Source organism: Passer montanus, unplaced genomic scaffold, assembly GCF_014805655.1.
Source record: "Passer montanus isolate IOZ18808 unplaced genomic scaffold, ASM1480565v1 scaffold89, whole genome shotgun sequence".
Classification (NCBI taxonomy): domain Eukaryota; kingdom Metazoa; phylum Chordata; class Aves; order Passeriformes; family Passeridae; genus Passer; species Passer montanus.
In genome coordinates, this window is record NW_024374256.1 from 604,706 (window position 1) to 631,828 (window position 27,123).

General features: G+C 56.3%; 1 protein-coding gene across 22 annotated transcripts in view; it reads left to right on the forward strand.

Moving 5' to 3' along the window:
- Nucleotides 1-27,123, forward strand: part of MACF1 (microtubule actin crosslinking factor 1) — a 138,369-nt gene that overhangs the window by 40,125 nt on the left and 71,121 nt on the right. For 19 of the 22 annotated variants that reach the window (XM_039733486.1, XM_039733479.1, XM_039733488.1 and 16 more), the window contains 31 exons: nucleotides 3,456-3,622; nucleotides 4,231-4,343; nucleotides 4,436-4,542; nucleotides 4,902-5,021; nucleotides 5,127-5,222; nucleotides 5,464-5,591; nucleotides 5,686-5,779; nucleotides 6,452-6,606; nucleotides 7,191-7,467; nucleotides 7,843-7,971; nucleotides 8,218-8,295; nucleotides 8,423-8,584; nucleotides 9,119-9,223; nucleotides 9,741-9,836; nucleotides 10,159-10,284; nucleotides 12,211-12,363; nucleotides 12,812-12,966; nucleotides 13,353-13,479; nucleotides 13,892-14,075; nucleotides 14,617-14,786; nucleotides 15,007-15,185; nucleotides 15,372-15,510; nucleotides 15,888-16,081; nucleotides 16,225-16,387; nucleotides 16,846-16,929; nucleotides 17,019-17,126; nucleotides 17,727-17,825; nucleotides 17,975-18,127; nucleotides 18,226-18,314; nucleotides 18,714-18,849; nucleotides 21,607-26,853. In XM_039733486.1, coding sequence (XP_039589420.1) covers nucleotides 3,456-3,622; nucleotides 4,231-4,343; nucleotides 4,436-4,542; nucleotides 4,902-5,021; nucleotides 5,127-5,222; nucleotides 5,464-5,591; nucleotides 5,686-5,779; nucleotides 6,452-6,606; nucleotides 7,191-7,467; nucleotides 7,843-7,971; nucleotides 8,218-8,295; nucleotides 8,423-8,584; nucleotides 9,119-9,223; nucleotides 9,741-9,836; nucleotides 10,159-10,284; nucleotides 12,211-12,363; nucleotides 12,812-12,966; nucleotides 13,353-13,479; nucleotides 13,892-14,075; nucleotides 14,617-14,786; nucleotides 15,007-15,185; nucleotides 15,372-15,510; nucleotides 15,888-16,081; nucleotides 16,225-16,387; nucleotides 16,846-16,929; nucleotides 17,019-17,126; nucleotides 17,727-17,825; nucleotides 17,975-18,127; nucleotides 18,226-18,314; nucleotides 18,714-18,849; nucleotides 21,607-26,853 — 9,333 coding nt within the window. Of the gene's footprint in view, nucleotides 1-3,455; nucleotides 3,623-4,230; nucleotides 4,344-4,435; nucleotides 4,543-4,901; nucleotides 5,022-5,126; nucleotides 5,223-5,463; nucleotides 5,592-5,685; nucleotides 5,780-6,451; nucleotides 6,607-7,190; nucleotides 7,468-7,842; nucleotides 7,972-8,217; nucleotides 8,296-8,422; nucleotides 8,585-9,118; nucleotides 9,224-9,740; nucleotides 9,837-10,158; nucleotides 10,285-12,210; nucleotides 12,364-12,811; nucleotides 12,967-13,352; nucleotides 13,480-13,891; nucleotides 14,076-14,616; nucleotides 14,787-15,006; nucleotides 15,186-15,371; nucleotides 15,511-15,887; nucleotides 16,082-16,224; nucleotides 16,388-16,845; nucleotides 16,930-17,018; nucleotides 17,127-17,281; nucleotides 17,390-17,726; nucleotides 17,826-17,974; nucleotides 18,128-18,225; nucleotides 18,315-18,713; nucleotides 18,850-21,606; nucleotides 26,854-27,123 lie in introns of those variants that run through there. The other 3 variants (XM_039733499.1, XM_039733501.1, XM_039733498.1) reach the window with 2 other exon arrangements.

Below are 27,123 nucleotides of genomic sequence, written 5' to 3' on the forward strand. Positions count from 1 at the left end.
AAAAAGGGTGCGCTTCAGACGGAGGCGGCGAGGGAAGAGGAGAGCCATGCCGGAGGCAGCCCCGCAGGAGGAGCCGCCGGCGCTGGAGGCGGCCGAGGATGAGGAGGCGCCCAAGTGGAAGGCAGCCCCTGGGCAGGAGGGAGGAGAGGAGCCCTCCGGCAGCCGGCCCCGAGGCGGGCACCCCGATCCGGCAGCGCTGCAGCCCGGGATCATCGTGCAGGTGAAGGAGCGCTTCCAGGGCGAGGTGCAGAAGGCGCGCCTGCTGCTGGAGCCGCAGCGGCCGGGTGTGGCGGGAGCATCCCGCGAGGAAGGCACCACCGTCATCGCCCGCCTGCTGGAGAACCCGGCCGAGAGGGACTGCGAGAAGGCGGTGAGCCGGCTGGTCGAGCTGCAGAGGAGCGGCAGCTGCCGGGCCGTGCTGCTGCCGCTGCCTGCGGGGAGCGATGGCCGCGCACTCCTGTCCCCCGGCAGCGCCGTGTCCGGCCGGGATCCAGCGCCCGGCCGGGAGCAGGAGGCCGGCAGCGCCCTGGATGCCTGGGGGAAAGGAGGCAGCGACGATCCCAGCTCCAGCGCCGCGTGCTCCTCCTCGGCAGCAGAGCCGGGCACCGTGTCCGAGCTGTCCACGCCGTCCCCCATGGTGGATCAGCTGGAGAACCCCGGCGTGGGGAGAAGCTCGGGGTTGCCGGCGTCCTCTGGGGCCGGGGAGGGAGATGGTCACGGGCAGCCGGCTTCCCGCAGCCCGTCCTCCCTCAGCGGCAGCGCGGCCCGGAGCTCCTCGGGCTACGGCAGCGACCGGCCGGCCAAGGGCGCAGGAGGTGGCGCGACCACGGTGTCACCCTCTGATGGTGGCCTCAGGCTCGCCCAGCAGGGCCGGGCTTGGAGGGGGAGCTCGGGGACAGCCGGAGCAATGGTCAGTGTGTGAGTGTGCACAAGCGCCCTTTCTGGAGCGGGTGGGGGGGACCTGGCTCAGGGGACCCCAAATCCTGGTGGCTCCTGGGCATGGTCGTTCCGGCGAGGGGCGGCCTCGTGCTGAGCACGGGGGGCAGGATGCTGGGGAAGAAAGCTCCTGAAGTCTTTTCCCCTGCAGCATCTCCGCTGGGAAAGTATCCCTTGGGGACTGACCTGTCCTGTCCCCTGCTCCTGGCACAGGCAGGCTGGGAGTGGCAGTCCCTGGATCCAGTGGGTGCGGCTGGTTGCTGCTGTCACCAGTGTCACTCGTGCCCTCGGGGTGTGAATTTGGGGTGTCCCCTTCCTGCTGCCCGTGCAGGATGAATGGCAGCAGGATGAACGTGGAGACGTGGGGGCTCTGCCTGCTCTGAGGGGTCTCTGAGAGGAACAGGAGGGGATGGTGCTGTGTTTCGGAGCCTGTTGCTGTTTGCTGATCACTCTTTTGGGGGTGACAGCGTGGGCAAAGGTTCTCTTGGGTCTGGTCAAGCTGTGAATGGCCCAGGACAAGTGTGTGGTTCAAGGGGTTGTGGCCCTGATGCCTTTGCCAGGCTGGGACCACTGTCACAGCCACCATGTGGCCTTCAGCATCCTGCCACCAGTTGCTTGATGCACAGAACTGATGCTGGAAGGGTTTGGCGCCAAGTCCTGGGAGTTTCCACTCTCTTTTCTTGCTGGTGCCTCCCTAAATCTTTGTCCTGTCACAGACATGTGAAGAAAGGAGGGTGGAGCTGGTGCCGCACCCTGCACCTCCATAAGCACATCTCTGGGAGTGTTTCCTTCAAGGATGCTCTCAGGGAACAGGCCCAGTGCTTGGAGAGCCCCAGTGCTGTGTCAGGGATTAAAAATAAAGGATTTGTCAGATCTGGGTGCTGTGAGGTGCTCCTGGATGGGCAGCACTGCTGGAGAGCCCGCGTGGGGCAGAGCTGGTGGGTGGGTTCACAGAAGGGCTCATTCCGCTCTTAATTAAGTGCCATCAGGTAATTAATAAAGGAGTTCTGAGCAGAGGGAGCTTTGTGGGTCCTCCCCTGCTCCCTGCAGGCGTGGAGGGTCCCATCCTGCACGCTGCTGCTCACCCAGCCCATCATCCCATCCACCCCAGCTCTGCTGCCAGGCGCCCGCTCCCGACACCCCTGGGAAAGCCAGCCCGGGGCTGGAGGGGTTAAAGGCAGCTCCGGCAGTGTGGCAGCACTGACAAAGAGCAGTTTGATGTGTGATGAGCAGCGTATCAGGCTGGAGAGGGAGGTGAGCTGCAGCATACCAATTACACCGGCAGCATCCGATAATCCCGCAGCTCCTGTCTCCTTCCTGCAAAGGGATGGCTGGCAGCCGGGAGCTCAGCGCTGCCAGCACCCAGCTCAGGCTGTTCTGAGGAGGGATTTGGGTGTTTTCAGGGCTGTAGGTAGGGCTGGGTCCTGGCACACCTGCTGGGAGGAGGAATCTGGGGAGCAAACAGCCCGCGTTGCCTTTCTGTGGGCACCCTGGAAAATCCGAGTGGCTGCCATCCTCCCCTTTGTCCTCCCCTTAATTAAGGGGAGGTAATTGTACTAACTGGGGAGCTGGAGAGGAGGAAGCCGTGCCAGTCAGGAATATGCTGGCATGCGGGGACACGTGCGTGCTGTCACGTGCCAGTCTGGGATTTGCAGCCAGTCCTGTCTGAGGGGTCCGTGACTGTCGCTGTCTTTTGTTGGGAACTGGGTCACAGCACCCCCTGCCACCAGCACCCCCTGCCACCCGCCAGGCACGGGGGGGGACGTCACATCCTTCTCCCCATCCTTCCCTTTTCCCCCAGCGTGGAGCTGCTCCATGGCTGGAGGTCAGGGAGAGACCTCTCCAAGTGTTTTCCTGCTTCTTAAGTTGGTATTTTTTACAACAGGGTGCTCCAGGTGGAGCTCCCCTGCCACACCTGCAGCCTCAGCACGAGATCTTGGTGATGGTCCCTTCTCCTTGCCCACCCTGGGTGCTGCTGGGTGCCAGAGACCATTCCAGGAGCCCCTGGTGTCCCAGGGTGCTGGGGCTCCTGGTGGTGGGTGCTGGGCAGGGCAGTGAGGGTACAGGAGGCTGCACGGCGTGTTTGGAGCAGGGAGAGGCAGGAAGGGACCTGCCTGGGGCCTCCTCTCTCCAGGACATTGTGTTCCCAGTGAGGTGTGTCCCTGTCTGTGGGGACAGGGATGGTGCAGAGGGAGCGGCTCTGGGAGCTGGGGTTTGGAGTTGTCAGCTCCTGTCCCAGCTGGGCTGGGCTGTGTGGCCAAGCAGCACCTGGTGGCCCTGTGAAATGGGGTTAGGAAATGTCTGGCTGTGCCTGTTTGGATCTCCAAACCACACCATGCAGGTCTCGTGACCCCTTCCCAAATTCCTTGGCCACGGGGGCCCCTCTCCCCATGGTGACCACGAGTTGCCTCCTGCCCTTTCTGGTAGCCAGGTCTGGGGCAAGCTCACAGAAACTGGATGTGCCTGGTGGAGCTTTCCCTGCTCCTGCATCCTCCCATGGCTGTGCTGCTTCCTTGCAGATCTCTGACATCTACATCAGTGGGGAGCTGGGGGATATGTCAGCCAAGGAGAAGCTCCTGCTGTGGACACAGAAGGTGACAGCAGGTTACATCGGCTTGAAGTGCACCAACTTCTCCTCCTGCTGGAGCGATGGCAAGATGTTCAACGCCCTCATCCACAGATACAGGTGGGCAGGGAGCAGCAGTGGGAGTGTCTTGAGGGTGGGAGGAGGGATGAGGATCTCCCAGGGGTTTCTGCCCACCACTGTGGTCAGCGATGGGCTGCAGTGCTTGGAGATGTGGGTGAGGCTGGCAGGGAGCAATGTCTTTTTTACCTGGAATTCTCTCTTCTGCCAGGTAGCTGTGGAGGGGGGATGCTTGGAATGAGCAAAAAAATATATCAGGTTTCAGGAAAAAAGATCTTAATGAGGTTGGGGAGAGAGGCAGAAATGAAAAGCTTTAAAACTCTTGAGTGCTGCAGTGCTGCCCTTTTGCTCTCTGTGAACAGCAGCACTTCCATCCATGCTTTTATCCAGGGATCTTGGAGGTCTCCCAAGCAGCAGTTAAACCTCTCTTGATTCCTCTTTCTCCAGCTGGGACCAAGAGTTTTTTCTTTGCAGCCTGAACCCCCTTCCTAAGGGGATGAGACAGGGAAGTCCTGCAGCCCAGTGCCCTTGGGGAGCCACCACCCTGGGGCAGGAGGCAGCCCTGGGAGCCACCCCTGGCAGCAGTGCCCACGCAGGATGCTCTGCCCTGGCCACCTGGTGCTGTTGTGACTCTGGGGCGTGTCTTGCAGGCCGGATCTGGTGGACATGGAGAGGGTGCAGATCCAGAGTAACCGGGAGAACCTGGAGCAGGCCTTCGAGATCGCCGAGCGCCTGGGGGTCACACGGCTGCTGGATGCTGAAGGTGGGTGCCCAGGCCATGAGACCACTGCAGGGACACGCCAGCCTCTCTTCCCACTCCCTTTCCTCACTGCCTTTCTGCTTCCCTCCTGCCAGACGTGGACGTTCCCTCTCCAGATGAGAAATCTGTGATAACTTACGTGTCTTCAATCTACGATGCCTTTCCCAAAGTCCCCGAGGGAGGAGAAGGGATCAGCGCCATTGTAAGCACTGCTGAGGGCTGGGAGGCTGGGACAGCCTTTTGGGAGGCACCTGGGGGTTGTGTGTAGGGTTTGGGAAAGGGTTTGTTCCCTGTGAGCAGAGGGAAGAGGCTCATAGGGAGGAAGAACCTGTTATGGTGTCTGCCCTGTGACCTGCTGGGGTGTCTGTAAGGCACAGCACTGCCCAGGCTGTGCAGGAAAAAAAGCTGAGCTTAGAGAGAGCAGCTGGCAAGGAGGATCCTCCTCCTCTGTGCACCTGGGATGGCATCACAGCCCTGGCACATGATCCACCCTTGTGGCACCTCAGTTCCCTCTGGGATTTGCCCACCAGCAGTGCTTGCAAAGACACTCTCACCCCACAGGAGGTGGATTCGAGGTGGCTGGAGTACCAGACCCGTGTGGAGTCCCTCATCTCGTGGATCAAGCAGCACACGATACTCATGTCAGACAAATCCTTCCCCCAGAACCCTGTAGAGCTAAAGGTAGGTCCTGGACAAGGTCTCTCCTCAGTGTGTCCTGTGTCCAGTGCTGAGGGAGGGGTGGTGGCATTCCCCAGGGTGGTTCCTGATGAGCCTTTCTCACCCCAGGCACTTTATAACCAGTACATACACTTCAAAGAAACTGAAATCCCAGCGAAAGAGCAGGAAAAAGGACAGATAGAGGAGCTCTACAAACTGCTAGAGGTAAGGATCACCATGGCTGCCCAGAGGCTGGCAGGTGGGAATGCTGTGCTTTTTTAGCAGCACTAAAAAGTGCTCAGTTCAGGTTTATTTTGGAGTGAAGAGGTGGGAATACCCCTCAGGACAAACGAGGCAGCGAGCAGCACGCTGCAGGAGCGGGGGCAGAGCCCCTCTTCCCTCTCTGCAATCCCCAGGCAGCTCAGGGCAGAGGTGGGAAATGCCATTCTGCCCATGTTTCCCCCAGGTTTGGATTGAATTTGGACGTATCAAGTTGCCCCAGGGCTACCACCCCAACGATGTGGAGGAGGAGTGGGGCAAGCTCATCATCGAGATGCTGGAGCGTGAGAAGCTCCTGCGGCCGGCGGTGGAGAGGTGGGTGCTGTGCCCCTGGCAGGGACATCCCTGCTCCTTCCTCTGGCCAGAGCGACATCCAGAGCCCCTCTCTCACCTCCCTCTGTCATTCCAGACTGGAATTGCTGCTACAAATCGCTAACAAAATCCAGAATGGTGCTCTGAGCTGTGAGGAGAAGCTCACCCTGGCGAAGAACACGCTGCAGGCTGTGAGTGGGGAGTGCCGTTTCCTCCTCCTGATTTTATTGATTTCTTTGTTTTCCTGCTCTTGTTTTGTGCCCATCTCCTCTCCTCTCTTCTGCCTGGGGTGGTGGGTTCCCCTGGAATGTTTTCCTTTTTTTTCTGCCCTTGAGCCAGTTCCAGAGGTGCTCTAGGGGAGGTGGCAGATATTTGGTGATCCACAGATCACCTTGAGGACAGGGGGTGGGGAATGGTCTTGTCTCTGGGAATGCAGTAAGTGGGGCTGGACATCTGCAGAGGTGCTGGTGTGGAGGAGAACAGCACTTCTGGAAAAGCTTGTTATGTATTTTTTGTTATATAATGAGGCTTAAACCCCCCAAAATCTGGCAGAAAGGACTCAGTGGCAGACCCTGGGTAGGGAGCAGGTTTCTGAAGAGACTTTCTTTGTTATGGGAGAAAGAGATGTTGGTTGAAAGGGTTGGGAGCTAAAAATGGTGATCCCTTCTATTCCTGGAAGCTTTCGGTTCACCTCCAGAAGTTTTTCTAAAGGGCTTGTCCTGGGTGTGGTGTGAGGGGACGGATCCATGTTGTGCTCCAGCTAAACTTGTGCACCCAAAGGTGTTTCCAGTCTGTGTGCTGGCGTGCTGTGGGGTTCTCCTGGTGTGAGGGGACCCTTCCCTGAGCGTGCCGTGTCCCCTCAGGATGCTGCTCACCTGGAGTCGGGCCAGCCGGTGCAGCACGAGTCGGACGTGGTGGTGTACCTGCAGGAGAGCGAGGGGCTCATCCGCCAGCTGCAGGCGGACGTGCAGATCCTCCGCGACGAGAACTACTACCAGCTGGAGGAGCTGGTGTTCAGGTGAGCGTGCAGGGGCTTCCTCAGGGGCTCACATCTCTGCAGGGCAAGGAGGGGGCGCCTGTCCATCTCCTCACCTGGTGGATGGTCTCCTCGAGCCAGGTTTCATAAGCTCTTGGAGGTTTATTTCACACCCAAGGTAGCTCAGCTGCCTCAGAAGGCATCAATTCAGCAGGATGGCTGCTGTGGTAGTGTTGGAAACAGAAACGTTTTAATAAAAGGCAAAATAACAAAATAACTGTTTTACACCTTTTATCTCCCAAATTTGCCCTGAACCAGGACAACCCTTTACCAAGCTAAGTGCAAGAAGTTCTTGCTGCTGGTAAAATACCTCACAAAAGCAATTAGTTTCTTTGCTCTCTTCTTTTTCTAGTAAATTGCTTAGGCAAGACTTTTTAGCTCCTCTCCAATTGGCTATCCTTAAGTTTGGGGTGAAGCCCCCCATGTCCTATGAGGTGTCTTTTCATCTAATTAAAGAGAGAAACTTCTGAGCTTATTTCCTTTTTAAGGAGTCAAAGCATAGTTTTGTCACTCCACCAAGAGTGGGCACATTCCTGTACTTACCCTCTCCTTGCTTGCTTCCCCAGGATCATGAGGCTGCAGGACGAGCTGGTGACACTGAGGTTGGAGTGCACCAACCTGTACAGGAAGGGTCACTTCTCCACCCTGGAGCTGGTGCCCACGTCCACGCTGAGCACAACACACCTGAAGGGCGAGTCCCTGACCAAGGGGCTCCACACCTCCTCGGCCTCCTGGTTCAGGAAGCCAATGACCAGGACAGAGCTGGTGGCCATCTCCTCCTCTGAAGATGAAGGCAGCCTCCGCTTCGTCTACGAGCTGCTGGCCTGGGTGGAGGAGATGCAGGTGGGTGCTGGGCCAAGCCAGGCTGATGTGGGCCTGAGCACAGGCCTTCTGCTGCCTTTATCTGGGAGCAGCTGCTTTGGTGGTTGGTCGTTTTTGGAGATCTGAGGCTTCTGTCTGGAGCTGGGTTTTCTCTCTTGTGGTCCTGCTGGCCACTGGGGATCACAGGAGCCTTTCAAAGCTGGGAGCTGATGCTTGGTCTGGTGTGGGTGGGAAGCTGGTGTAGGCTGTCCCAGAAATATCCAGGGTTGGAGCACTGCCTTAGGATCTTCCACCAAGACTGGGAGGTGTTTGTTCCCTCTGGGGTGACCCGGGAGGATTCCTGGTGTCCCTTTGAGAGCAGAATGAGCAGTGCTGACCCGAGCCTCTTGGTTTCAGATGAGACTGGAGCGGGCAGAGTGGGGCACTGACCTGCCAAGCGTGGAGTCCCAGCTGGAGACCCAGAGGCACGTCCACGCCAGCGTGGAGGACCTGGGCTCCAGCGTCAAGGAGGCCAGGATGTATGAGGTATGGTGGGGGACACCAGGCATGGCCCCACGTGGGAAATGGGGGCCTTGGGATCAGCTCTCGTGGGTCACATGCCTGGGATGGAGGGGATTTTTAAGGATGGAGCTTCTGAGTTGATGCAGAGCTGCCCTGAGCCAACCTCTCCACCCTCCTCTTCCTCATGCAGAGCTGTGGAGGAGGATTTGGGGATGGGGTTCTGGGCGATGCTGTGCTGTGGTGGGTAACAGAGCGTTTCTCATCCTTCAGGGTAAAATGTCCCCGAATTTCCGCGCGAGCTACACGGAGACCCTGGGCAAGCTGGAGACTCAGTACTGCAAACTGATGGTGAGTGGGCTCCCAGCACTGCCCAGGGAGCCTGGGGACCCTCCCTGCTCCAGGGCTGGGGAGAGGGGGAAAAAACCATCAGCTACAGAGCAGGGAGGAGGAATAAGAAACCATTTCTTGTGTCCAGGAAACCTCGAGCTTCAGGCTGAGGCACCTCCAGAGCTTGCATGGATTCGTGTCCCGGGCCACTGCTGAGCTGATCTGGCTGAATGAGAAGGAGGAGGAGGAGCTGGCCTACGACTGGAGTGACAACAACCCCAACATTGCAGCCAAGAAGAATTACTTCTCAGTGAGTGCAGGGAGGGCAGGTGCTGCTTTTGGTCCTCTGTGGAGCCCTCAGCTCCCAGCAGACCCGAAATCCTGAGGCTGGATGCTCCTTCCCAGCTCCCTGAGCTTGTTGTGCCTGAACAGAGCTGATGGAAGCTCTCCCCAGAGCAGAAAGTGAAATGAATGTGTGTGTTCCATTGAATTGCAATCAAAAAGGCATCAAAAGATGTATTTTTAGCATTCTTTTGGAGCTCAAGGCATCTTGAACTAGTGGGGGCGAGGGTGATAAGTCTGAGCCAAAGGGGAAAATTGATTCCTCTTTACAGCAGTACAAACAAATTCCCATCTTTCCACAATGAGTGTGTGAAGCTGAAGAGGTCCCTGGGCAGGTTCCCAGTGCCAGTTTGGCACCCAGGAGACAGATTCCTGTTGGGAATGGGGCTGTGGTGCCGTGCTGGATTCCCTGGCATCCGCTGGTACCTCCTTTAGAACTTCCACATGGACACGTGGTCTGAGCGAGGTGCCAGAGCTGAGGTTTGGGCTTTGCCTCCTGCAGGAGCTGACAGCAGAGCTGGAAGAGAAGCAGGACATCTTCCGCTCCCTCCAGGACACGGCTGAGCTGCTCTCCCTGGAGAACCACCCGGCCAAGCAAACCGTGGAGGTGAGCAGGAGCCTGCCAGAGCTGTGGGCTTCCCAAGGATCAGATCACCTCAGCTGGGTCTGGGAGACTCGCTGCCTCACCCCACAGTGCCTGGTGAAGTGTTCTGTGGTGCCAGGACATCAGTGCAGCGGTAGAGCTTTTTAATTTTGGGAAGTGGCCACTCTCAAATAATCACCACCTCAATTAAGACACAAACACACAGAGCATGAGCCTTCCCCACAGAGAGGTGATGCAGAGAACAGCCTTGGGGTCACCCAGGCTTCCAGGGACACTGTGGTGGTGAAGCAAAGGTCTGTGGGAACATTTTCCATGGAGTAAAAGCAAAACTGTTCCTGCCTCTGGCATCGTGGGTGACATGGGGGCACTGAGACAGGGTCTGCCATCTTCTGTGTCCAAACCCTCCTGGCTGCAGCCAGATTTTGGTCATGTCTGTCCTTCCCTCGGGTTGCTGTGTCCTTGCTGTGCCCCTGCTGGCTGTGAAAGCCCTTTTCCAGTGCCCCTTCTGTGTTTCCCACAGGCCTACAGTGCTGCTGTGCACACCCAGTGGCAGTGGATCAAGCAGCTCTGCCTGTGCGTGGAGCAGCACGTGAAGGAGAACGCTGCTTATTTCCAGGTATTTGGGGCCAAATTCCCTCCGTCCCATCCACTGAATCCCACCCGTGAGCTCCTCACCCTGCTGCTGTCCTTGGTGGAGAGGCAAGGAGGGATTTGTGTTTTCTCTGGAATATCTGTTAGCTGCTCCCTGGGCATTTCTGGGGAAAAAGGGATCGACCTCCCTGTAGTTCTGCTCATCCACCTGGGATGATCCTGCCCTTGCAGCCCTGAAGCCAGAGCAGTGTCAGGAGTTCTGGCTGAGCCTTTGGGGTGCTCCTTGCCTGCCTTCAGGCTGCTCAGGGGCCTTGCCCAGCTCCCTGTGACCCTTTTTGCCTCGGCAGTTCTTCAGCGACGCCCGGGAGTCGGAGACGTACCTGCGGAACCTGCAGGACTCCATCAAAAGGAAATATTCCTGTGACCACAACACGAGCCTGACACGGCTGGAGGACCTCCTGCAGGACTCCATGGTGGGTTCTCTGACACCCCACCACCCTGCTCTGGTCACCCGGGACACCTCTTTGCTCCCCAGGGAGAGCTGGGCTCCTCGTCCCCACAGTTTGGTGGGATGTGGTTTGTGTTCCACCTCAGGCAGTGCTTTGCTTGCCCTTGGAGCTGCTGAATGAGCTGCAGGCTGTGGTGGCCCCAGCTGGAGTTGGTCACTGTCATTTAGAGGCACCATCTGAGCTCTGTGTGTCCTCAGGGTGAGGGGCAGGCAGCCTGTGCTGGCTGTGCAGGGTCACAGCCTGACGTGTGAGCTGCTCCTGCCCCAGCCATGCCCACCCTGCCATCCTGCTCGAGTGCTGCTGACAAAGGCAGGGCCTCTGGGATGCTCCTGCTTCTGCTTTGGAGCTGGTGGAGAAATGCCTGCTCTTTATCCAGCCCAAATCCTGTGTTAATCCATCCTGCTGCATGGGGGAGAGCCAGGGCAGCCTGGCTGTGCCAGGGGCTGATCTCTGAGCACGTGGCCTGGCTTAGCTGAGCAGGGCAGAGCCTGGGCCGTGGCACTGTCACCTTCTTGCCTGATTTGGCCTGAAAAAAACCAACCTAAAAACAACCCCCAAGGAGCAAAGCATCAGCTGGTGTTTGACACCAGGGGCAGGGGAGGATTTGGGCTGTGTTGGCAGGGCCAGGAGGTGACACTGAGTGTGTGGAGGCAGGTGGTCACCAAGAAGTGCACAGCAGGGTGTCCCCAGTGCCACTGGGGTGCCCTTGCTGGGGGTGATGGGTGCATCAGCACTGTTTTCTCTCCTGGAGGCCTGGGGGCTCCCCCATCCTCTCTGTCACGGTCTCGGGGCTGTCCTGGCCTGTCTCTGGTGCTGCCAGGACCTGGAGCAGCCAGGCTGGCTCCTGGGGCCTGTGTTTGGGAGCCCTGGAACATCAGGAGTCTGGCAGGTGCCATCTGGGGTGGGAGAGGCTGTTCTGGGCAGCCAGAGAGGGGCCCCAAACCCAGGACTGGGGCAGCTGCCCTGAGCTCAGCTATATTACTCTTTTTTACCTAATAAGTTAAAGTTGTATTTCTTCCAATCATGCTCCCTGGGACAGGCACAGGTAGTTTATTTAATCATTTATTCTTTTATTTTAATTTTATTTAATTTTATTTTTTAACCATTAAAATCTCCTCCACTGTCTTAGCACACTAACCAACCCCAGAGTACCAAGCATGAGGGAGGACCTTTTCTGGGATCCTTTTTCTTTTTGAAACCTTTGCCACAGGCAGCACGGGCTGAGCTGTCACTAACCACACGAGCTGCCAGTGCTGTGATCTGCACGGGTCTCCACGGTGCCAGAGGCTGTGCCAGGGGAGCTTTGCCACCATTCCCCCCGGGTTGGTGCCATCCCCACGCCCAGCAGGGATTTGTAGGAACCCATTTCCTCCAGCTGGCAGATTTCTCCCCAAAGCCAGAGGCCTGTGCGATCGCTCCAGCCCGAGCCCCTTCTCCTGAGATGTTTGATCCCCATAATTCATCATTCCCCATTCCAGCATTGGTTAAACACCCCTTCATCCTCTGCTTTAGAGAAGGGAGCATGCTTCCCTGGGCTCTCCTCCAGGCAGCTGAACATCCCCAGCTTTGGGCTGGACATTGTCCCCTCCCAGCTCCTGGGACTTTCTTTTGGTGGATGTTGTGTGCTCTTTTTTTTTTACCCTTTTGAAAGAAAACATTTTCTTGTCCTACCAGCCAGAGAGGCGGAGGTGTGCATGTGGCTTTGCAGGGCAGTGGGAGTAGCAGGGATGTCCCATCCCCTTCCTGAGCCCTCCTCCCATCCTGCCAGGGCAGCAGGATGTGTTTGCTCACCCCTTGCAGGCCAGCACTGGGGTGGGGGGCGAGCTGAGATGCCCAGGACAGACCTCCCCTCCCCATCCTTGAGCATCCCATGCTCCTTGTCCCTGGCAGGACGAGAAGGAGCAGCTGATCCAGTCCAAGAGCTCGGTTGCCAGCCTGGTGGGAAGGTCCAAAAGCATCGTCCAGCTGCGGCCCAGGAACCCTGAGCACGCCGTGAGGAGCACCATCCCCATCAAGGCTGTCTGTGACTACAGGCAGATCGAGGTGAGGGCTGGCAGGGTGCAGGGGAGGCAGGGACAAGGCAGGGACACCAGGCTGGTTTGGGATGAGCGCCGCGGGATCTGTCAGTGGAGAGCAGGAGCGGAGTGGGAAGACAGGGGGAGGGAAACAGCAGGGATGTTTTTCCTGGAGCACATTTCCATGTCTCAGATTTATTCTGGGCAGGAGCTGGAGTCCTTCCCCCTTCCAAGGAGGATGGGCTTCATCATCTCAGCCAAACAAGCTCATGGGTGGCAGCCAGCTCCCTGTGACTTCCGTGTCCCTTCCTGTCCCGGCACGAGCGTGCCGCACTGCCTGGCACCGTTCCAGGCTGCTGCTCCACTAAAACACATCCATCTGTGTCTTTCTGGGAGCTGGCTCACCCCCAGGAGAGGGGCTGGCAGCAGGGACAGCCCTGCTGCTGCTTTCTGATGGGCTCCTGGTGCTGTTGCAGATCACCATCTGCAGGAACGACGAGTGTGTCCTGGAGGACAATTCCCAGAGGACCAAGTGGAAGGTGATCAGCCCCACAGGGAACGAGGCCATGGTGCCTTCTGTCTGCTTCCTGATCCCCCCACCCAACAAAGAGGCCATCGAGATGGCCAACAGGTAACTTGGTGACAGTCACGGAGAGCTGGGATGGTGGCACGGGAGGGGACAGATTTGGGGTGGGGATGGGAAGAGAGTGGGGATGGAGGAGTGAAAGTGGTTTGTGAGGAGGAAAGGAATCCCTCATGGTTCTACAGCTGCAAACTCCATTGCAGAGACTGCTGCAGTAGCTTGCAAAATGAAAAAATGACAATTTGGGAGGAGGGATCCCCCCCAGGGATCTCTGGCACTGAACAGCAGCAGCATCACTCCCTGCGTGGTGCCAGACTGGGGTCACTGGACTGGGGGGCTGCTGTCTGCCAGTGATGGCTGCAGGATTAACAGGATCAGGGCTGGCTTTGCTGGGAAGATCCAGGCCTGATGGATCTGCTCCTTTCCCTTTGCAGGGTGGAGCAGCTGTACCAGAAAGTGATGGCTCTCTGGCACCAGCTGCACGTGAACACAAAGAGCCTCATCTCCTGGAACTACCTGAGGAAGGACATAGCCCTGGTGCAGAGCTTCAGCATGGAAAAGGTGCAGAGGAACTTCCCTGCCTGCTTCTGGGGTTATGCTGCTCTCCAGGCTTCTCTGTGTGGCCAAAGAGAGGGGAAAATAGAGGGTCTTTACACCTGGAACAGTGCACACCTTGAAAAGGGTCACAGTTTACAGGAATGGGGAAAAGGGCAACAATTCACACCTTGAAAACCTGAGTTTGGGGGTGCTGTGCAAAAGGATTGCAGCTTTTCCCAGTAAAGAGAGCATCAGGAATTTGCTGCTGCTGAGATTGTTCACTGAGCATTTCACTAGGCAGCGAGCACAGCTGGAGGGAGGCACGGGTCTGATACAGAGGATTTACCTCTCCCCCTCTGAAAACACTCCTTGGGCAGATGAAGGCGGCGCAGTTGGCTGTTCTGATGTTTGGATGTGCCTCTTTCTCCACTCGCAGCTGAGATCCTTGGCTCAGGGGGAGTGTCAGCAAGCCCTGAAGAGCCTGCAGGCCCACTACGAGGATTTCCTGCAGGACAGCCGCGACTCGGAGCTCTTCTCCGTGTCGGACCGGCTGCGCCTGGAGGAGGAAGTGGAGTCTTCCAAGGAACACATCCGGCAGCTGCTGGAGTCCATGGAGAACGGTGAGCTTCAGAGGGCCTGATGCTTTACCCAGGAGCTGTGGGAACTCATAAACAAAGGATTTATGGGACGGCTTCGTGTTCTTCTTTTCCTGACTAGCTGGGTGATGGTGTGAGCAGCTGCTCTCCTCATTTCTCCATCCATCCATCCAAGTGTTCGGCCTTTGTCCAGCACTATTCCTGCAGAGAGGCCTTGGCTTTGCAGCTTCTGCTGAGCTGCTGAGTCCTCTTCCCCTCGTAGTATTGGCAAAGGGAATGCGTTCCAAGCAAGGAGCTCTTCCTGCAGTTAGTCTTTGGGAAAATACCTGTGGTGGTGGTGGCACTTGTGACACCGTGAGTCCCACCAGGACTGAGGACTCCAGTGAGGTTCCCTATGGCTGGGCTCATTTCCAGAAGGAGATGATTTGATGATTTAATGATTCAATTAAGGTGTTTTCCATCTGAGCAGAGATCCCAGCGCAGCGCTCAGCCTCGGGGATCCCTGTTTGGGACAGATGCTGGCCAGTGGTGCTTGAGCTGCTCTTCTGTGTGTGTCTGCTTGCAGAGGACAAGGATGAGACCGTGGCCAGGACGTACCTGTCGGAGCTGAAGAACATCCGCCTGCGGCTGGAGGAGTGCGAGCAGCGCCTCGTGAGCCGCATCCAGGCCCCCAGCAGCGCCCGGGCAGAGGGTGACACCATCCAGGAGAACACCATCCGCATGGCAGAGCAGGAGGTCAGGCCTGGCAGCTGCCCAGGGCAGGGCTGAGATGGCCAAAAGTGGCTGCAGCTCCTCTGTGTTGGGTGGAGGGCGCGGGGTTTGAGGGAATCTCGCTGCAGGGAGCCTCGGCAGGTGGGCTGCCTGCTTCGTGTCCTACCAGCTGCTCTGCCAAGGGCACTCCTGCCTTTTCCCTGCCTGTCTGGGCTCTCCTTTCATGCTGTCTCCCCCGCTGCAGCGCACGCAGGAGGATCTGCAGCAGCTGCAGGCGGAGCTCCGGGCTGTGTCCGAGAGGTGCTGCAGCTTCCTGGACAGAGCTCCTGCCGGGCCCAGCACGCCCCAGCTGCGTTCAGAGCTGGACCTGGTGGTGAACAAGATGGAGCAGACACATGGGCTGTCTTCCATCTACCTGGAAAAGTGAGTTGGGATGTGTTCTGTTCCCAAGCACCCTTTGGAGTGTTCCCAGTTCACTAAAGGCCTTGTTCTGTCCCTCCAAATCACCTGGTGGTGGATGTAAGTGAATCCATCCCCCTGCAGCGGGTGGTGCAGCCTCCAGGTCTGTGCCACGTCTGGGCTGCCATTGTGTTCTGTTTGATTTGCCAGGTTGAAGACGGTTGACATCATCATCCGCAGCACCCAGGGAGCAGAATCCCTGGTCAAAGGCTACGAGGTGAAGCTGAGCCAGGAGGAGGCTGTTCCTGCTGACCTGGCAGCCATTCAGACCCACAGGACAGCCTTGCAGGTTGGTGCTGTTGGCTTGTCAAGCAGTGTCCTCCCCTTTTTTTCTGCTGAATTTGGACTGTGGGACATTTTTCTTGCCTTGATGCATTTTGAGAGGATTTCATGCTGCTGATATGAGAGCCCTGATCGCTTTGTGAGTGTCGAGGAGGTGCTGTGGTTTGTGCTCTGTCTGCTGCTGTGGGGCAGGGCCTGCACCAGTCTGACCTGGGACCATGTTCCCCTTCATTCTACACCTCCCAGTTCTTTGCAGGCTAAGGAGAGTGGGAAGATAAACCCATTAACCCCTTCCCAGCTGTGTCACCTCTGGCTGGGAGGGCAGCTCTGGCTTGGTCCCTCCTGCTTTCAGTGACACTGACCCGCTGCTGTCTCCTTCTGCAGCAATGGCTGGGGGAGGTGAAGGACAAGGGCTCCGTGTTCTCCACGCTGGAGGAGGAGATGGGGAAGGCGAAGGAGGTGGGGGAGCAGCTGTTCAGGCTGAGGCAGGAGCGCAGCATCGACCTGGAGCGCTTCCAGGAGAAGGGCAGCCAGCTGTGGGACCGCTGGCAGCACGTCTGCGCGCAGATCGAGACCCGGTGAGAGCCCTCCTGCCTCCCTCCCTCCCTCCCTCATTCCCTCTCATCCTCCAGCTTGGTGGAGGTGGAAGTTTTCAGCCTGGCGTTGCTGCTGGTGGCATTTCACCCCCGGCCTCCTCTTACCTGTGGTGGTTTTCCCTCAGCCACACGGAGCTGGAGAGCATCCAGGAGGTGCTGAGCGATTACCGGCAGTGCCACAGCGCCCTGATCCAGTGGATTGAGGAGATCACAGCCCAGCAGGAGCTGATGAAGCCCGGCCAGGCTGAGGACAGCCGGGTGCTGTCGGAGCAGCTCAGCCAGCAAACGGTGAGGCACGACCTTGTGGTGTCTCCCTGCTGCCGTGGCCGTGTCACTTCTTTTCATCTCTGAGCTTGCAAATATGAAAAGCAGCAGGAAGAGGCTGCAGGCCTGAGCTGGGTGTCTGGGAAGTGGAGGAGCTCTGCTTGGCTCGAGGTGCAGATGAGGTCTTGCGTGAAAAGTTGGAGATTTTACCCAAAAGTGCAGGGATGTGGGCCGGAATTCTGCTCACGTCCCGTGGCTGCTGTCACAGAATCCCAGAAAGGTTGGGTTGCAAGGGATCTCCAAGATTGTCTTGTTTCCATCCTTCTGCCAAGGGCAGGGACACCTTACACCAGACTAGGTTGCTCCAAGCCTATCCAACCTGACCCTGAACATTTCCAGGGTTGGGGCATCCACGGCTTCTTTGGGCAACAACTCAGCCAACCTGTTCCTGACAACTATTTTTGCTTTGAATTCCCCTGAAGGCTTTGGCTGCAGAAATTGAGAAAAACCAAGCCAAGCTGGACCAGTGTCAGAAATTCTCCCAGCAGTACTCGGCTGCCGTCAAGGTACAGCTCCTGGCTGGGCTGGGCTGGGCAGGAGCAGCCCTGGCAGAGTTTGCAGATCTCACAAGCCCCACATCTCCCCACCTTTTCAGGACTATGAGCTGCAGCTGATGACCTACAGGGCCTTTGTGGAGTCGCAGCAGAAGTCGCCCATGAAGCGCCGGCGGATGCTCTCCTCCTCAGATGCCATCACCCAGGAGGTAGGAACCCACCTAAGCTCAGCAGGGGGAAATTTCGGGGTGGGGGGTTCTTCCACGCCCAGCAAAACCACCCAGCAGCCTCTGTGAAATGAGCTCCTTCCTGCTGAACTCTCTTGTATGAATAAAGTTTCCACCCTCGCTGTTTTTTCCAATAGCCAGAGAGGATGGCTTAGTGCCCTAAGCACCAGGTATGCCATACCTAGACTCCTGGGAAGCCCTGGGTCAAATCCAGCAGGGCCGGCTCAGCCCTTCAGCCTCGCGAGGTAAATAACCAGAGCACCATGCAGTGTTGCTGTGTGTGCATCTTTGGGATGAGAACCTCTGAGGGCCCCGAGGTCCTGTCTGCTCTGTGTGGATATGAGAGATCCTGGTAGCCCTCTGTAAGAGCTGAGCATCCGCCCCAGTGTCGTGCAGCATGCCTTGTGTGGCCACCACCCTCCCCAGCAGACTTGCTGCGTTCCATTGGTGCCATCCCGGCTCTGCCAGGTGCCTTGGGAGCCAGAGCTGCCTCATCCATCTCATGTCCTGTGCAGGGCGACGCTCTGGGTCTGCCAGCAGCACTGACAGGCCCCTTTTCCCTCTGTTTTTCCCCCTTGGCAGTTCATGGATTTGAGGACTCGCTACACAGCCCTGGTGACTCTGACCACCCAGCACGTGAAGTACATCAGCGACGCGCTGCGGCGGCTGGAGGAGGAGGAGGTGAGGGTGGGGACACCCCTGGGCCTGTCCCCACATCCCCTCCAGCCCCAGGGATGCTGCTCCGTGCTGAGGGCACGTCCTGGGCGCTGCTCTCCCTTTGGAGATCCCTTTTGACGTGGTTGTCTTCCTCCTTCTTGCCCTCTTTGCAGAAAGTGGTGGAGGAGGAAAAGCAGGAGCACGTGGACAAGGTGAAGGAGCTCCTGGGCTGGGCCCTGGGCTTGAAGCAGAGTGTGCAGGGCAGGGCAGCTGCTGCTGGGAGCAGGGAGCTGGGAGACCTTGAGAAATCCATCTCAGAGCAGCAGGTAAAGCAGGGCTGACACCAGACCCTGAGGTTTAACTTCTGCTCTTTTTTCACGTCTGCATTAAGATGCCTGCTTTCTTTTTAATAATTTTTTTCCAGGCCCTGAATGAGGAGCTGACTGCGAAGAAGGAGCAGGTGTCTGAGGCCATCAAAACTTCCCAAATCTTCCTGGCAAAACACAGCCACAAGTGAGTGTGACCAGGGAGAGAACAGGGGCTGGAAATGAGATTCCTTAGAGCCAGTGGATCCATGGGATCCAGTGCCTGACTCCAGTTAAAAACAATGAGCTGCACACAACTGTTGTCTTCTTCATTGTCTGCAATGAGATCTGTGAAATGTGCAACCCATTTATGCTATGGGACAGTATTAATCCTCTTTAGTTGAGGTGCAGCCCCATATATTTTGGGATTTGATTGTTACAGTGCAGGTCAGCCTTAGCTCAGTTATCCTGGCAGGTTTTAGCTGAGCAGGGCAGGGAGAGGAAAGGACTCATGGTGGATTTGGCCTTTTCCTGTGCTTGGAAGGATGTGGTACTCTGTGGAGCTGCTTTGGACAGTATCCTGAGATATTTCCCCTTCCCCTTGCAGGCTTTCCCAAGCAGAAAAGGACCAGATTTCTGCTCAGATCGGTGCTCTGAAGGAAACCTACCAGGATCTCTGCAGCAACTCCTCGGAGCAACTCCAGCAGCTCCAGAGCCAGCTGGCTCAGGAGACAGAGCACAAGGTACTGCTGCCTGCTCAGCCCTGCTCACTCCTCACCTTGCCTCCTCAGGCTGTGGAAAAGGTTTCATTTTGTCGTGTGTCTGCTGGCCACGGGCCACTCACAGCCTCTTGCACGTGGTTGCCCTCCCTTCTCTGCTGTTCATGGTCACCCAAAGCATCTGGTGGTGCCTGGAGGCCAAGCAGGAGCTGTTTTCCTGCTGCCTCCCAGCTCCATGGGAGAGTTGTCCTTTGGTTGCCATCAGGGCTCTGCCCTCTGCACGAGGCTCCTTCGTGCTTGGGGAGCAAGGGTGGCAGGTGGAATTCTGCCCTGGAAATGTCCCCTTGAGGAGATCTGTGTCCTCTGGGGGCTGTAAGCTCAGAGGGCTCAGCCCCACAGGCTGCCTGAGGGCAGGGGGTGCAGGAAGGTGGGACCCACGTGGCCTCAGGGTCTGGCCAAGGGTTTTCCTCAGCCGTGGCTGAAGCAAGCAGCTCTTCCTTGTGGGAGGCAATTACATTATCCAGCTCCTCAGCTGACCTGGGAGACCTTCAGAAGCTGTTCCCTGTTCACATCCACCGGGTTCCATGCTTGTAGGGAGGGCTGGAAGCACATCCTTATTGCCTCTGTTCCAGCTGTCATTCACAGATTTACGTGTGCGTGTTCTCTAAGTGTATATTCATGTGTCAATGGATATTTTTGTGTGTTTGCTTGCTGGCTCCCTGTACCCTGAAGCAACAGCCCGCTCACACCTGGCTGTGAGACGCAGGTTTTGGCTCTCAGGTCTGTGAGTGAAGCCCTGTTCAAGCCACTCAAGGGGAGAAGGTGGCAGAGCTGCTTTTTTTGAGATCTGCCTGTCCAGCTTTCACCTAAATATGTGGTGTTTTGCTCCAAACTGGACTTTGCAGCACATTCCAGGTGTTTCAGAGCAGGAAATGATTTATTTTATTGCAAGCCCTTTAGCCCTTGTGCTGGCAGCAGAAAGGTGAACAAATCATTTTGTTAAGCCATCACAGATTTGGTGCAGCCTCCCTGTGGAATGGATGCTTTTTTCCCTTTCCCTTTTCCTCCCTTTTGGTCAGGAAAATTATTGTAGAGCAAAACCCTTCTCCAGGGCTTGTCAAGCTGTTTTGGCACAGCACGAGGCTGCTTTGGGGCTGGAACAGTTTTCACTCACAGACTCGATGAAGCCCAGGCAGCAAAACAAGAGATGGCAGTGGGGCTTCACCTTAAATCCCCGTCTGCAGAACCATCCCTGCGGCTCTGCTGCGGAGCTGCTGCTTCACTGTAGAGGGAGCATGAAGAACTCTTTAACATTTGCTTGCTGGAAACATCCAACTGTCAGAAAGAAGTTACAAAAGACCAAAAAATGCAAAGCAGAACGCGCTAAATTGAGCATGATGTGTCCCTGTATGGTTTGTGTTTCATGTCAACTGTTTTTGAGATTAACTGACATCCTTGCTTACAAGTTTAACTAACCCCCCTGGGATTTAAACAAACAAAACACACAAAAGGGAAAGAGGACGGACCTGTGTGTGGGGTTCTTTTTGCAAAACAAAGCAGTCGCATGCTGGACGCTAACCCCAAGCTTTACACTGTGTGTGATACGGCTGAACTGCTCCATAAGGCTCTGTCTTTAACTGCTCAAGGCACACCCTGCAAGTCGGTAAGTAAAAGCCTTTTACTCCCCTCCCTCCCATCCATTTCCTTTTTTTATCTTTCTCTTTTGTTTCCCCCCTTTCCCTCTCCTCTGTCTTTCCACGGCTCGTTCACGTCTGAGTATGCACGTCAGGGTCTGGCGATGGTGGTGGAGAGCTTAGCTTGTCCCAGAAGGTTCCTCCTGTCCCCACAGCAGGGTGTTGGCATGCAAAAGGAATTCATTCCATGGTCCTGATTCCCTCCTTGTTATCCCCACAAAAATCTTGGAGTGCTTGGGCCAGCCTTATACCCAACCAAAGGCACTGGGAGAAACCCAAACGTCCAAAGAGCCTTTGAACAAAGACACTTCATCACCTAAATTATTACCCTCCCTGTGGGGATAGCAGCAAGAAAAGCCCCTCCAAAAAACAGCACAGTAGTTGTTGTGGTCCCTCTGTCACTGTTCCCATGCTGGAACCTCCAGCTTGTTGCATTTCTCCCCTGGCCCTGTCTGAGGAGCAGCCTGGAGGTGCTGAGTGGGCAGAGCAGGGGCCGTGGTCGTGCCTGGGGAGCTGTCCTGCTCCTGCCCTGCTGCATGGCTGGGAGCTGCTCCATGGCACGGGGCCCTGTGCTGCTCCCCACCCATGCTGGCACTTGGGGTTTGCTTGGGAAGTGCAGGATTTTCAGCATGGCAGGAATCAGCATGGAGGCTGTGCTGGGGAAGGTTCCTCTTTACCCCAGAGTGGGTGGTTTTGGGGGGTTTTCTTCCCCGTGAGTGCACAGTGGGATTTGTGTTGTCTTTGCTTTTTAAAGCTGGAGTTGTTGAAGGGCTTTGTTGTGCTCGTTGGTTTCCTGCCCTCTTTTCTGTGGAGCGTTAGGAATGAGTCTGAGTTTTGGTGCTTGCTGCTTTGCTGCATTACTGCTGGTGGATATTGGAAGCATCTTGGTGCTGCCCTGGTGATGGACTAGATTGGAAACACTTCAGGACTTTCTAGCCTGTTTGGGGATTTTAAGTTTGTTTTGTTGTTTTGTTTTGTTTTGGGTTTTGTTTTTTTTTTTTTAACTGAGGCCTTGGTTGAACTCATGCAGTGAGTGCTGGAAATGCTGGATTTTGGTTTAATTCTTTTCCTTCTCTTTCTGTTCCAGGGCAGCGAGGCCATGGCAGGAGTGATCGATCTTGGCACAGTAGAAATATTCCCTGTCTTTGGTGCCATGCAGAGAGGTCTGATAGATCAGGACACAGGCCTGGCCCTCCTGGAGGCCCAGGTGATCTCCTCTGACTTAGTTGTCCCAGAGACCAGTGAGAAACTCTCCTTGGAGAAAGCTCTGGCAAGAAACATCATTGATCTCAGGGCATTCCAGGTGCTGCAGGAATTGAAGGATGCTCTCCAGCAGGTGGAAGAAGTCAGACGTGAAGGGAGGCAGCTCCTCCCCGTCGTTGCTGCCATAGAAGAGGGGAGGATCAGTGAGAGCATTGGGCTGAAGATTCTTGAGGTTGAGCTCATCACTGGGGGCTTTAAATTCCAGCAGGGCAGAATCAGCATGGAGACAGCAGTGCAAGAAAGGCTCCTTCCCCCCCAGCTTCACGCCAGGCTCCTGGCTCACCTGGAAGCTGGCAAGGATTTGATTGACCCCAACACTGCTGAGAAGATCAGCCTGCCTGAGCTGCTGCACAGGTGCATCACCCACCAAGAGACTGGGCTGAGGCTGCTCCCAGTCAAGCAGCTGGCAGGTGGGATGGTGAGCCTGAGGTCAGGCAGGGAGGTCAGCATCTTCCGCGCCGTCCAGGAGGGGCTGATAGACAGGCAGGTGACCATCAGGTTGCTGGAGGCCCACCTCTTTGCTGGTGGCATTGTTGACCCCAGGACAGGACACAGGCTGAGCGTGGCTGAGGCTGCCAGGCAGGGTTTGGTTGACCAGGATTTGGCCTGCACGCTCCTGCTCCGGCAGCTCCGGACGGGTGGGATCGTGGACACCGCCACGGGGGAGAGGCTGGCCATGGATGAGGCCCTCAGGAAGGGCTTGGTAGCTCCAAGGATGGCACTGCTGGTCCTGGAATCCCTGTGGTCCTTCATGGGGCTGCTGTGGCCAGAGACAGGGGAGATCATCCCTGCTGCAGATGCTTTGGAGCAGGGGATCCTCTCCACGGAGCTGATTGAGGAGGCTCTCAGCAAGAGGCAGCTCCTTCAGGCTGTTTTTGTCCCAGGAACCACAGAGGTGCTGTCCTGGCAGAAGGCAGTGGAGCAGGGCGTCCTGGAGAGAGAGGTGGTGAAGAGGCTGGAATCAACAGCCATTCCTGATGTCCTGGCCAGCGTGCAGCTCCCTGGATCTCCAAGCAGGAGCTCCCCTGGAAGGAGCCCCACAGGTCAGGAGGAGCCTCTGCTCAGGAGTGATGATGAAAGGCTGGTGTTCCACTTGATGACCCACAGCTACATCAACATCCACGATGGCCACAAGGTGCTCTTGGTGGATGCAGAGTTGAGCAATGTCACTAAAGCTCTCCTCCAAAGCCAAGAAAATGGATCCTGTGCACAGGTGTTGGAAGGCTTTGAGGAGACAGGGGCAGACACAGCTCTTGAAAGTGAACCTTGCAATGGTTTGGCTTTGCAGCAGCTTGAGCTTCAATTTGCTCCTTCAGAAGGTGAAAGTGAGAAGATCCTACCCCCCAGAGCTGCTCTGGAGAATGGGGAGGTGGTGGTGGGACCTGAAAGTCTCCCCTTGGAGGATGCAGAGGATTTCCTGCATGTGGAAGAGCAGGAGCAGATTTCCACTGAACAGGAGATGGTGAGGAGTGAAACTGATGCTGAATTTGGAAAAGAACAGGTCACTTTTACAACCAAGGATAAACACGAGGTAAAATTATTGATGCCAGAGCCTCCCAGTGACCTGGATAGTGGATTAATCAGGGAAACAGAGGAAATGATGATGGAGGCAGAAGAAGAGTCCAAGCCTCCTGCAGCAGATGGAGTGGAAGGTCCTGAATATCAGAAGAGGACATTGGAAAGTGGGGCAGTGGTTGTGAAAAGTGAAATCTGCATAACAATGGGTGTTCCAGAAAGTAGAGACAGACTGCAAATCATGGCAGAGAGGTCTCAGGGTGTGAGGGAACCTGAAGGAGAGGCAGAAGATGTGAGAGAGGTTTATTTGCTCAAGGAGGGAACAGTTGAAAATGGTTTGCTGGGAGGAGAGGAGGTTGAGCTCCCTGCACGTGGGGAGGCAGCACCAGCAGAGAGACAAAGCAGGGACATGGAAACTGTGTTGAAAGTGGAAGAAGGAGAGCAGGAAGAAGTGCTGGGTGATGAGGGCGTTGAGGAACCATCCCTGCCAGCCCCTGAGGAAGCAGAGGACACTTTGGAAGAGCTCCTGGTGCAGCTGCAAAGCGGTGGCATCACCCATGAGCAGACAGGCAGGACCCTGCTGCTGGACGAGGCAGTGGCCTCTGGGCTGGTGTCTGGCCACACGGCTGTGAAGCTCATGGAGAGGATGAAGATGTTCAGTGGCTTCTTTGACTCTCAGGTGTGTGAGCCCTTGACCACTGAGGACGTGATTGAAGAAGGTCTGATGGATGAGAAGCTGCTCCAGAAGGTCCTCACATCTGACAAAGCCATAAGTGGTGTCCTGGACCCAGGCAACAACTTTGTCTACTCCATCAAGGATGCTGCTGCTGTGGGCCTTCTGGACAAGGAGACAGCCATGAGGATCCTGGAAGGGCAGGTGGTTACTGGGGGGATCATTGACTTGAAACGTGGCAAAAAAGTGTCCGTGACTTTGGCTTCAAATCTGGGCCTCATAGAGCCAACGAGTCAGACAGAGCTGGTGAAGCTGGAGAAGGCTTCCAAGGGGAAAGGCACTGATGAGGTCACCAGGCAGAAGCTCATTAATTTACAGGCTGAGACCAGTGGGATTGTGGATCCTGAAAGCAAACGGCCTCTGACTGTGGCAGAGTCTGTTGAAAAAGGGCTCCTGGAGAAGGAAAAAGCTTTTCAGCTCTTGACCAAGCAGGTTGCTGATGGAGGAATCATCCACCACGTGTCTGGGATGAGGCTTTCGGTGGACAACGCCATGAAACACGGTTTGATCAATCCAGATCTATGCAAGGAGCTCAGGAAAGCTGAAAGTGTGGTCCTGCAGAACTTTGTCCATCCAGCTACAAAGGAGAAGCTTCCCTTGCCCCAGGCAGTGTCACTGGGGCTCGTTAGCCCAGAATTCCAGAGGAAAGTGCAGGAAATCCAGGCTGAGAGCGGAACCATTCTTGATCCAGCCTCTGGCCAGCGCCTGGCGCTGAGTCAGGCAGTGCAGGAGGGCTTGGTGCCCCAGCAGGTGGTGCAGAAAGTCCTGTCATCCTCAGAAATGAGAGAAGGCATCGTAGACCCCGAGACCTGCAAGATTGTGCCCTACTCAGAGTTCCTGAAGAAGTGTAAAATCGATATTGAGTCGGGCCAGAGGTACCTGGAGGTCCATCCCTTCCAGGCCCTCAGGGATGAGGCGACAGGCACCAAGCTGCCGTGTGCTGAGGCAGTGAGGCTGGGCAGGGTGGACCCCCTGCCCGCCCTGAGGCTGCTGCAGGCACAGGCAGACGCTGGAGGGGTGGTGGAGGGCACTGTCAGCCAGAGGCTGTCCCTGAGGGCAGCGGTGGAGCAGGGCATGCTGGATGAGGCCATGGCCAAAGTCATCGCCACCAGCCAGCTCAGGGCTGGGGGAATTGTTGATGCCCCCGGGGGGAAAAGGTTGACTGTGAAGGAAGCTGTTGGAAAAGGACTGATTAGCCAAAAATTAGCTGCTGGTCTTCGGGATGTGCAAATATCAGAAGAGAAAGTTGGTTCTGAGGTCTTCAAAGTAGAAAAAATGCAACTTCCGGAGGAAAAAATAGAAAAACTATCCCCAAAAGAGGAAGGTGTCATCCTCCCTGCCAGATCTGCCAGGTCTGATGGTGCTGAGCCCAAAGCTCAAGCTGAAGCTGTTGACACAGCTCAGAGTGCAGCTGCTGCCACTGAGAAATCCCCCAAAGCACGGACTGAAAGGAAATTAAAACCCCAGGAAGCTTCAGAGGGTGCTGTCCATCCCCAAGATGAACATCATCGTCATCTTCATCACCCCCAGGCAAAGGCTGAGGTGATTCCAGAGCACTCCTCAGTGTTGGGGACGGTGTCTCTCCCTGAAGAGGCAGGGGTGGCAGGGGCTGTGGAAAAAGGGATCCCAAAAGGCAGCTCCCAAGTGAGAGCAGCCCGGGGCAAGGAAACGAGGGAAGAAGTGGATGGAGGGACAGAGAAAACAGAGAGGCTGGGCTTGGAGAAGGAGCAGTTGTTCTTGGGCACGGAGGTGCTTCACGAGGAGGAGGATGGTGAGGGGAGGAGGAGGAGGACAGAGTTTGTAAGGGCAGAGGGAGTTGTGGCAGGTGGAGAAGGTGCAGTGGTGACTTCTGGGCAAGGAGAGAGAGGGACCAGCGTGGTCCAGGAGACACCAGCAGCCCCCAGGGAATCTGTCAGTGTGGGCCCAGGGAGGGGACAGATGGGTCCTGCAGAGTCTGGAGAGCCCCCTGAGGTTGGGGTTCCTGTGGGAGGTGAGCTTGCAGGGAAAAAAGCTGTGAAACACACAGAAAGAGAAACCTCTGGCACAGAAGGTGCCATTGATCAGGAAAAAACAAGTGAAACTGAGCTAAGACCTACCCAGAAAAAGAAAAGCAAGAAAAAGAAAGCAAAGCAGGGCAGCATTCCAGGAGACAGCACTCAGCCAGAGAAACCTGCAGAGAAGCAGCTCCTTCCTCCTCTGGTTTCCCATGAAATTCCAAGGAAAAAGGGTGAGGAGGAGCACTTTGTCTCCAGGGTGCCAGAGCCAACACACGAATCCAGCACTGAGACTGCTGCTGGGCTGGCACGAGACACAGCCAAGCACAAGGGTGGAAAAGGAAAGAAAAGAATTCCTGGGAAGGACAGAGAAACCTCCAGAGAGGATCAGGTGCTCCCTGTGCCCCCCGAGCACGGGGAAGCTCGAGAGGGGGTGAAAGGTGGGACCGGGGATGGTCATGATTCCTTGGTGGCCCTGAGTCTGGAGGAAAGGATTGCTCAGGAAGACACCAGGGTGGAAACCACCCAGGATGTGCCCAGCACAGCCCCCGTGGCACAGGAACTGCCCCTTGACTTAATTATCAGAGAGGAGCCCACAGAAATTCAGGAAACCTCCGCGGCCCTGGAGCTTGGAGAGGAGAAACAGCACGAGCAAAGAGCTGAGCTCAGAGCAGAGCAAGGAGGTGCCCCTGCTGCCCCAAAACCCCAAGAAGAACCCCCCCAGGAGAGGAGCAAGCAGCCAGGTGCAGGTGATCGGGGCTTGCTCTTACCTGTGATCGTGGAGGGGGAGCTGCTGGAGACCTCGAGGGACTCCACGAGGCCAGCCCAGGTCAGTGAATATTTTTGCTATTTAGGCAGTTTTTCTGAGCTATTTGTGGATGTTTGGTGCTAAATCTGCCTGAGATCCTTGGCACAGAGGGCAGCTGAAGCATGAGGAGTGGATGTTGCAGTATCAGCTGCAGTGGGTTTGGCAAAGGAGCTGGTGATGTACAACTGGAAACACTCAGGGCTGAGTTGTGGCTCCTTTTGCTGGAGCATTACTGCTAAATGACTAACAAGTAGAATTCTCTTTTTTTGGCACTTTTGCTGCAGCTCCAAG